At 33.9% G+C, this 10,256-nt stretch overlaps 1 protein-coding gene across 3 annotated transcripts; it reads right to left on the bottom strand.

Annotated features, from left to right (window-relative positions):
* LOC110656112 (homeobox protein BEL1 homolog) lies at nt 1-5,005 on the bottom strand. 3 transcript variants are annotated; one of them, XM_021812700.2, is made up of 6 exons: nt 4,745-5,005; nt 4,581-4,658; nt 2,577-3,642; nt 1,701-2,083; nt 1,178-1,238; nt 1-961 (listed from the first exon to the last, which is right to left on the bottom strand). In XM_021812700.2, the coding sequence occupies exons 3-6, from the start codon at nt 3,552-3,554 to the stop codon at nt 329-331; spliced, it is 2,055 nt and encodes a 684-aa protein (XP_021668392.2). In that variant the 5' UTR covers nt 3,555-3,642; nt 4,581-4,658; nt 4,745-5,005; the 3' UTR covers nt 1-328. The 3 variants fall into 3 exon arrangements, with proteins under 3 accessions (XP_021668392.2, XP_021668390.2, XP_021668394.2); XM_021812698.2 differs by lacking the exons at nt 4,581-4,658; nt 4,745-5,005 and adding an exon at nt 3,879-4,485; XM_021812702.2 differs by lacking the exons at nt 4,581-4,658; nt 4,745-5,005 and adding an exon at nt 3,879-4,484 and having other exon boundaries at nt 2,577-3,648.
* Nucleotides 5,006-10,256: the final 5,251 nt, after the last annotated feature.

Raw genomic sequence — 10,256 nt, 5'->3', positions numbered from 1 at the left:
TAATAAAACTGGGTAATTTCTTGCCAAACAGATTCCACCTCCTAGTGGAAAGAAAATATCTGTATAATCTTGCATCAATCACTGCCAATTCCAAATTAGCCTAACAGTAAATAAAGATTTTTTTTTCTTCAATGAAAAAAAGAGATGCAAAACTATTCTAGCTATGGAAATAATGTCCATAGTATCTTTAACCAACTGTAACTTTATGTATATATATGTATATGGAATATTTATCTATGCCTAAACTACTTATCAAACATCACCATCCTTCGGCAAGAACTCCGATAAAACCCACCAACCTTCCCTTGGTCTAGCAAGCACTTTCCTTTCATCCAGCCAAGTCATGCAGCAATTGAGCCCCCATCAAATTCCGGTAAGGCAAATTCTGTGCTTCTCCATCAAGAAGTGAGTATTGAACCGGTGGGCAATCATCAATGTGGTCTCTAGGGTAAAATAGAGAGCTTTGAGAGGCCGGAGAGAATGCTAAGCTTACACCACTCCCTCCATGTTGTTGCAACCCTAATGTCAATGACACTCCCCCACCATTGAAGTTCAGATTAGCACAGTGATCATTATTAGCATATGAAACCCCACCTGCTGTTTGGTGATTATAAGATGAAAAGTCCAATTCGACTGCACCAAAGGCGCCAAAATTCTGCTGTTGGAGATGCAAATGATTGTTTTGGAAAGTCTTAGTGCCTTTTGAAGTGTCATTATTTTTATCTGGGTTAGAGATAATTGAAGAGAGGCATTCTGAATCGATACGAATGAGTTGGTCTAGTGTGGGTTTTTGATCTGTTGAGGAAGGATTTGGATGAGGCCGGCCATTATTGTCTTCAAGATCAGTAACCCCATCAGAAGAGGAGATGTTGTTGTCTTGCTCCTTTGTTTCTTCTAAGTACATTTCTTCCACCATGGGTTTCCACAGCCTAACTCGTGCATTGATGAACCAATTGGATACCTGTTGAATCACATGTAAAAACAAAAGCTATCATGAATATTTAATATGGTACGTTTATTAGTTAAATATAAAATAAGTTTATATTAAAATTATGGATCCTAAGAAGATATGCCACATTGATAATATAAATTTATTCATGTGGGATAAGAATAATTAAGCAAATACTTTGACAAAAAAAAAAAGGAATAATTAAGCTATAGGGTGATTTGGAAGTACCTGGCTTCTTGAGAGGCCAGTTTGGCGGGCTAGGATATGTTTATCAACATCACTTGGGTACCTGCAAAAAGGTTTCCCATGAGAAACAGTGTGCTAGTACTAGTTATCCACACAGAGAGAGAGAGATAGAAATAGAGAGATGGGCCCTATGATACGGAATCAAATCCACAAGAAAAGAAAAGAAAACAAAAAAAAAAAAAAGAAGAGGGCTAGAGGAAATATATATGTATGTATATATATACATAGAAAGGGAAGTAAATAATTGAAAGTAATATGACAAAAAAGAAACTTGGAATCTGAATGGAGGTGGTTAGAAACTAACAAGACAAATTGCATTTGTTTTTGAGAGCAAAATTAATTGTGACTAAGCAATATGTGTATGTGAACAACAGCTAGCAAGATATTTGCATTGTTTAGTCTTTTGTTTAATTTGGAGAGAACATTGATTCTTTCACTAAATCTACTTTGTAGCGTAGTTTTTAATAGAATTTTGATAGAGAGGAAGAAAGGTAGGGGTATTTACGGGTGGAGAAAATGCTCAAATAGCCAAGCTCGAAGAACAGACACAGATCTTTCTGGTAGGCCTCTTTGGGGCCTCCATGGGTGGCTTTCCATCATGGTCATTTGCTGAACAGCCCTTTGTTGCCTTAGAGCTTGATCAAGAACCCTTAGCCTTGGAGTTTCTCCTTTAGTCGTGCCTGGTGCAACCGGATCTTTTTCTCCCATGGCTTTCTTGGTGGCTTGAATTTGAGCTAAAATCCCATCTCTCAAACACCTGAAGTGCCTTGACATAGCCTTCGATGCTAAAGCTGAATACACCGTAGCTGCCCCAGCACCAGCCACAGCTTCAAAGGATGAGACCACAGCCTTCATTTGATCACAATAGTGCCTGTATCTTCTTTCTACCTGAAAAACACACACAGAAAGAAGATGATAGTGATAGGAGTGAAAAGAGACTTGAAGTTTCTTCGCCACTGAAAAATGAGAGTTACAGCAAGGAATAGATCGATAGATGGAAGGTAGAGTGATATAAGATGAAAACAAAGATGCTATGGAAAGAAAAAAGGAATAGAGGTAAGTATAAGATGAAAACAAAGATGCGATGAAAAGAAAAAAAAGGAATGGAGGTTTCTCAAAGTAAATGAAAAGCCAGAATTGTCACGATGTGGGCATTAAAGGAGAGGCCCCAAGTCGCTAAATTAGTTCAAGAACCAAGTTTGGAGAACCCAACTAATCAACTACCAAGTAAAAGTTCTCTCTTTTCACTAATTAAGATCAAGAGACATGTTTGTCGTCCAGCTTCCTTTTTCTCTGGTTGAAAAGAGGGAAAAAAAAAAAAAAGGACCTTTATGGAATAAAATAAGAAACAAATAAAAAGAAATTGATGAAACATGAATACCTCTTCCAGCATTGAAAGCAGCCTTGTTTTTCTCTTCTGCAATTCCATGAATTCAAGGGAGTATAGAGATTGCTTTCTTGAAGAACTACTACTACTAGCACTTCCATTTTCATCATCCCACTGTTTAGGCTTGTGGGGCTTTGGCCTTGGTTGATCAGTTTGCTTTGTCCCAAGGCTACAGAACTCGTTCAAAAGCTGCTGTGCAGGACCCAGGTACCTTGAGTTTCTAAGCTGGAACTGCCCTTGATGATGCAAATTTGCAGTTCTTGTCAAGAACCCATCTTGCATCATCTGCTGTTGTTGAATATTAGCAACAGATTTTCCAAAGAAGCCATCTCTAGAACTTGAATTCATAAACCTCATTTCTTCTTGTGGATTATCATGATTTTGATGATTACTTGTGTGCCTGAGTTCAAAAGACTGCAACCCAATACTAGAAGGATTGCTTGAAGAAAGAGAGAGCGAAAGACCTTGACTTGGCCTCTCATTTCCTTCGCAAGGGAACACACACCTTAAAGAAGAGTCATCAACAAGCAACCTATGTTCCTGCCATGGGGCTGATGAGTCAGGTCCAACTATTAGATTCTCATTACTTGTCTCCGAAATCCCAGTTGCGAAGTCCTGCTTGTTGAACTCGTGCGGATAAAAATCACTGGTGGACTCATTGATCGTCTTGGAGGAAGAAGGACCACCGCCACCACCACCAGAGTTGTTGCTTCCTGGCTTGTTAAAGAAACTTTTCCACATAGCAGCTGTATTACTGTCACTTTGTTGCTGTTGCAGATTTCTTGAAAACCCTATCATCTCCACGCCTGTGGTCAAGTTGAAGATCTCCGGGTTGGATTCAAAGCCTTGGATCTGGTTCCCGAGATGGGTTTGGATTGGTGGGTTACTTGATGAAACATCTGTGTAACAAAATCCTGCTGATGATGACGATACCATGTTCCTTGATTTATCTTCACACAGTTTTTGAGCCATGGAACACCAAAATAGATGTCTCTTGTTTCTTTGAGGTTTATGTTGGCCTCTCTCCACTCCCTAGCTTTTGTTAAAAGATATGTTGATTCTGCAACTACAAAACTCATTAAGATCCACTCAACGCACAAATCCACACCGTTAAAGCATAGTTAATTATCATAAAGCAAGATCAATCAACAAAATTTATACCAATAATGAATGACCCATTCCATCAAATAGACCAAAAAAAAGAGAAGAAGAAGAAGAAGAAGAAGAGAAGCATCTGATTTGGTTGTTAATTTATGAGAGAGACAATAACATGAGATGAAGGAGTAGAGGCTTTACCAGTTGCAGGAAGAACAGTGGACTTGTGCTAAAGATTCAACAAAAGTGGAGGGTTATTGTGCTCAGTGGTGGCGGTGGTGGGGAGAATTGAAGAAGAAGATGAAATGGAGAAGCCAAAGTGAGGCAGGCCTCCTTTCTTAGGCTTCTCGTAATAAGCCAACATGGTATTCCATGGAATGAAAACTAACCCAGAAAGAAAGAAAAGATCAGATATTTCTTCTCAGAAATGGAAGGATCAGATAGAGGCGATGATGACCCTCTAGCCACGATCATCATTAGATATTTGCCTCTCTTATTCTCTTTCTTTTTCTTCCCTCTCCAATTCTCTCTCTCTCTCTCTCTCTCTTTCGCTCTCTCTCTCTTGTTATATCTCTAGCCCAAGTGGGTCAATGCAGCAAGTTAATATATACGTCCAAAATAGACTCACTAGTCAGCAAGCCATATAACGCCCTTAATCATTTAACACCCACCAATTAAAAAATGACCAAGGAAAAAGATAAATTAGTTATAGGTGATTAAAATAATTTAATAAGTTTCTTTTTCTTTTTATTTAAAAAACAAAAGAAAAGCAGAACTCCCCTGCTTCACAAAGTACTGATGAGTGATGACACAGAACGAACAGAAAGTAATGATCGTTCTTTGCCTGCTACACAAACTACAAGCCGCCACATGACCTGTTACGTGCTATTCTATATTCCATACCTTAATTAATAAATAAGATCATCATCACCTCCGCACAAAAACCTTCCCAACAGAAGAAGTTCACACTCCATAGCCTGCCTAGCTCGCAATCAAAATCCTACAGCATCAGATATTAGCAAATAAAAAAAAAAAAAAAAGAAAAACGGGATTGTTGAGATCTTTACAGTTGACACGAATCCGAAGAAAATCATTCGTAAGTAGCAGTTGTGTCCAGGCTATCTCAGTCTCAGATGAGTGTGGTGTTTGGTTGTGGGCCTAAAAATTTTGTAGCAGCAGGAGTAGGCACAGTAGTACTGGTTGCTAGCCAAAAAAATTGAAGAGGGTATTGAAAAGAATAGCATAGATGCTATTGGTGGTGAAGAAAAATGGGGTTCCTAAAACAAGGGACTGTGGGAAGAAAAGAGCTGAGGTGGTCCTCTCTTCTGTTTATGCTTTTCCTATCTAATTCTATTTCTAATTAATGGCTCTATTAAAGCCCACTCCACCTCCTCTCTATTGCATGGGAAATGGGATGAAGGGGACCATATTCTTCTCTTTTTATTTTTTTCTATTTTTTCTTACCCTACCATCTTCAACTTCCATTTTCATATTAACAAATATATTATTAGGTGATTATGTTTAATTTATTAAAATTTAATTTTAAACTTCATTTTTATAAAAAAATAATTTCAGTATTATTAAAATAAAGATAAGTAATGTGTTTTAATTTTTGTTTATTGTTAATAAATACTGCAAAACAACCTTGTGAAACCAACTTGGCATATTGAAAAAAAGGAAAAAAAATCAATGACTCTAGTCTCTAATCACATACTTATTAATCAAATTTGGAGTTAATACTTCAATTAATTGTGTAGTTTTATATTTTAATTTCTTTAATAAATAATAATTTACTCTGTCCATGCACTTTTATATGTCATTTTTAATTACATAATTGTATATTATTTTGAGAAAATTAATATTTTTTTTTAATTTTACCTTTATATCAATTAATTATAATAATTATTTATATAATTTTTTAAATCATTATAATAATCCTTCTCTTTATTTTAATTAGGTAAGATAAAAGACAATATAATTAAATTAATAAATATTTTATTATAATTTAGATAATTTAATTATTTTTAAACAATGAATAAAAATAAGTGGAGAGAGTATTTTATAATTAAAAATTAATAAAGTTTATTTTTAATAAAATTAAAAAGATTAACTTAATATAGTTAATGAAAATACTGTAATATTATTTTACCATATATAATAGAACCATAATTGCACGCGCTAAAAGATGAGAGTGGGGAGAGAAATATCGAAACAGCTTTAATTGTTGTCCGTTAAAAGCAAGTGGTCCTATAAGGAAGCTTTCTCAGCCGCTCGCCAAATTTCACTCGCCCTACTAAACTATTCCTTCCCTTCTCAATGACGATGGATCAAGTATTTTATTCTACGCACCCCCCGCGCATGTTATGCATCTGTAAGTCCAGATGAGCAGCGACTTGAGAGCAAGTAACTCTCTCTCTCTCTCTCTCTCTCTCTCTCTCCCCCTTCCCTTCCCCTACGTAACTTTCATTAGATTTTATATGTTAATGGCCTCTTTTTTAACTGACTCCAAAAAAGCCAGTCGTACGGTTTTCTATATATTTTCTTGTCTTCAAACAAAAAGAAATGAAAAGAAAAGAAAATTTCATTTCTTGGAAAGAAAAAAGGCAAATTAGCACCCACAAAACTCGGGGGTTTAAAAGAAACTGTGGACTCCGAGTTCTGAGTGGGAGCAGAGTACGATTTAGAGAAGGTTTTGAAACTTGTAACTGTGGGTTTCATTGGTTAGGCATGGGCAGCATATATAGAGATAGTGTGGTCCATCAATCATAGTTGCATGGGTAGGCATATATAGTATCCATCTAACCTAAAATGCTTTATAGGCATGCTAGAAAAGATCAATCATATATAGACTATTATGCAGCTTTATTTGATATTGATCAACAGGTTTTCCTCATACTTTGAAAAAACAAACACTTTATTCTTAATTACTTTTTGGTCTGGACCAAAAGGAATTGCTGTGCCAAACATTATCAATGTAGGGTCCGTTTTCAATGGACAGGTGTCCTTTTTTCTTTTAGAGTACGATATTATCATCCATATAGGTACATTAGGGTTGGGTTACCATAAGTTCAGTTCTCTCACTCTCTCTCTCTCTCTCTCTCTCTCTCTCTCTCTCTCTCTCTCTATATATATATATATATTGTATGTGCTCGCCCGGTAGCTGCCAGAAGCCACAAGGGTGTTAATTTGGTGTTTGCAGGGCGGTAAGTTGTATAGAACAAGCTAAGCAATTGAAAACAAGGGATCGGTGTACATATATACCAGTAGATAATAGCAATAAAAAGGGTTTTGTCACTTTTATCGATCTCTTAGGTTTTCAGGGGTCAATCATTTTGATATTTGGTTGCCAGCCCAGCGGTAGTCTTTAAGAATTTGTGAAGCAAGGAAGAAAGCTCAGTCTTCTTGCACTAGTTTTGTAATGGCACATATTAAATTCCAATAGTTTATATCTTGGTGAAGGTACCATCATGTCCAAGCTGAAATACATGCCTCGTATGACAGTAGATTTAATAGAAAGGGACCTGTATGCATATGTCAAACTTTTGTTTCTTGCATTTCCTTTTTTTAAAAAAAAAAGGGTATCTGTTTCTTGACAAATTAATTTCTACCACATACAGAAATATTCTTTCATGTTGACAAAAACTAAGTGATATTTTCTGTTTGTGAAATAGGAAGGGACTAGCAGAACATATGACTCTACTTATTTATCTGGTCCAACATTGAAGCTACCTAGCAAGTATTAGTCCATCATAATAAATATCCTCACTAATCACTATGGTTGGTCAATTTGCACTCCATAGCTTCAATGTCTGTGATGACTGCAAAAAAAAAAAAAAAAAAAAAAAAAAATATATATATATATATATATATATATATATATATATATATATATATTTTGCCACCTTGTCAATGGCGGCGATATATATATAGCTTCTTTGTTTATATTCGCATGAATATTCATATGAATTTTCACACACAATTTAAATAATAAATAAATAAAAAAATTATGTTGGCAAACTATTAAATTGAAAGAACAAAAACTGCTAAAAAGCTTTTACTGTTAATTTGCATATGAATTCTCATCAATTTTCTTGTAAATTTAAGATATGTTATCATTTTAGTACACTGAATAATTAATGCTTCTATAAGAATAGTTCGATATTATATGTGTGTATCAATCTTGTGAGATGGAGGTGTGAAAGATGGCTGCTTTCATTAGTGACTTTATCTCTATTGGTTTCTTTTATATTCCAACTTTTGTGGGATGAGATAATGCAAATTGGCACTAGTGTGCTTAATAATATACCACAAAGATGGCCCACATCAGAAAATATTGTTCTAGGTATGCACTATATTGCGACTCTCATATAAGTCCAAAAGAAGAGTTAAATAATTAGAAAAAGAAAAGGTCTTTTTTTTTTCATTGTCGTTCAACCCAACACAAAAATCTACTCAGCCTTTATTTTTTTTTTGAGGGTAGCCATTTTTGTTCTTGAATCGACTGTCAAGGTTTGTTTGATTGATGATGCTTTCTCAGAATTAAGTACCCTTATCTAAAAATTTCATCCATCAATCTAATGGTCTTGATGATATTGATGATGATGATGATGATGCTCAATTTTGTTGGACATATCAAGTTCACACAAAAGCCTTAAATGGCAGTTAAGAGACAAAAAGAAGCTTAACTTAGCCCTTCTTTAAAAATGTTCAAGTGAAAGTGAAAGAATAGGTTTTGATTAGAAAAAAAAAAAAAACTGTTTCTGTTGTCATGCTTCGTTTGATGCTTATTTTATACTAATTACTTGCTTGCTTCTCAATTGGGTATAATATTGCTAAAGTTGTTTTCCATGAGTAATAATTTAATATTAATTAAGCAATAATTATATATATATATATATATATATATATATATATATATATATATATATATATTAAGAGCATGTTGATGTATATTGGTTCATGGGCACTTTCTTCTTAATGACAGAGATGTTAATATTATGATATAGATGTTTAATGCAACAAGTTAATCATTGAGTTCCAATAATTCCAACCTCTTGGATAGATCATAAAGATAATCTTATGATTAGGAAGAAAAAGAAACGGCCTGATACCTATTCTGCTTTTACTTTTATTATAGAGTTTAATTACACTCTCTAACTACACTCTCTAACTCTATAAATGATCATGATTATATATATATATATATATGTGAACTATGGTATAAAATAGTTCAAAACTATTCTTAAAAGATAAAATCAAAACTAATTATGCATGGAATGAAAAAGAATGGGAGTTATTGATAATTAGTAATAGTTAATTTTTATTAATTTATTATGAATTTCATTAATACTATGTTAAATTCGATACTTTTTATATTTTTTAATAAATATTGTCCCCAAAATATAGTATATTATTTACAAAAAAGTTATCTTGTTGGTATCATGTCATGACTATGTTGCTATTATTCTTTTGTCATTCAATTTTATTGGGATAATACTTTAAATCAAAGAGAAAAATACTCATTTTAATAGTAATTTTTATTTAAAGGTAAATAATTTTTTTTATATATAATTTTACAAGACAAATCGAATTGATAATACAATGAAATTCAAGATATTCGTAAGAACAAACAGTCCAAAATCATCTCATCTTTCTAAAGAATTATATATATATATATATATATAGAGAGAGAGAGAGAGAGAGAGAGAGAGAGACCTTGATAAAGACTGTGTGAGAGAGATACAAATCACTATAAATGAAACATATAAGATAGTACAATGAAATTAAACAATTGGACCCCAAAAGCAATACTGAAAAACACAATTGAAAGCACCAAAAGAGGCCATGAACCAACTTATCCACCTCTTAATAAATCACTTACAACTAATAAAGCTCTCTAATTTAAGACCATCGAATTTATTCTTTTTTTAAAATTCTTATTTACATTTTCCTTCATGTGCCTTCTTCTGGATTTCTTGCCCCATTTCCTTATATAACCAGTTATATCCTGCATGTCATAGCAAAAAACGCCACCATTACAAGAACAAGCATAAAAGCTGCAGAAACAAGAACTGGGCTGAAGATGAAAAAAATGGTTGGTAATGGAGTGATTGCAGGTGAGAAAAGGTAGAGGGAATGCAGACGAGAGGGTGTGGCTTTTTAGTCGACAAATGATATATATAAAACTTAATTTTTAATCGATAAATAAGAAATTACAAAAAAAATTAAATTCCAACGTAACGATAATAATTCAATTGAAAATAATAATACTCACCACCCCAATAACGCATGCCGAAAAGATTCCAAAAGAGAACTTGTGGGGGATGTGTGGAAAGATACATTTTTGGTGATAATGCTAATAAATCAGCATGAAAACATCCCCCACAGGCAAAGGGGCAATAACACCAAATATGTGGCCCATTCTATTCTATCTAAAACTCCAGTGCTTCCATTCTTCATCTTTTTATTTCTTCTTCATTCTATACATTACTTCAATTAAATTCTTGATATTATTAGAGATATGGAAATGTACTTAAACAAGGCAAGATAGTTAGCTTCAAGTTATTCAAGATATCTTTT

This window comes from Hevea brasiliensis, chromosome 16 (genome assembly GCF_030052815.1).
Source record: "Hevea brasiliensis isolate MT/VB/25A 57/8 chromosome 16, ASM3005281v1, whole genome shotgun sequence".
In the NCBI taxonomy this organism is placed as follows: Eukaryota; Viridiplantae; Streptophyta; class Magnoliopsida; order Malpighiales; family Euphorbiaceae; genus Hevea; species Hevea brasiliensis.
This window is presented reverse-complemented; position numbering and strand designations above follow the sequence as displayed.

Bases quoted from the DNA above. Each gene is read 5' to 3' on its own strand.
- LOC110656112 (XM_021812700.2), bottom strand. From the start codon at position 3,554: ATGGCTCAAAAACTGTGTGAAGATAAATCAAGGAACATGGTATCGTCA. The intron at 1,239-1,700 runs GTAAATACCCCT...ACCTTTTTGCAG, and splicing joins TTTGAGCATTTTCTCCACCC to GTACCCAAGTGATGTTGATA. The intron at 962-1,177 runs GTACTTCCAAAT...GTGATTCAACAG, and splicing joins CTGGCCTCTCAAGAAGCCAG to GTATCCAATTGGTTCATCAA.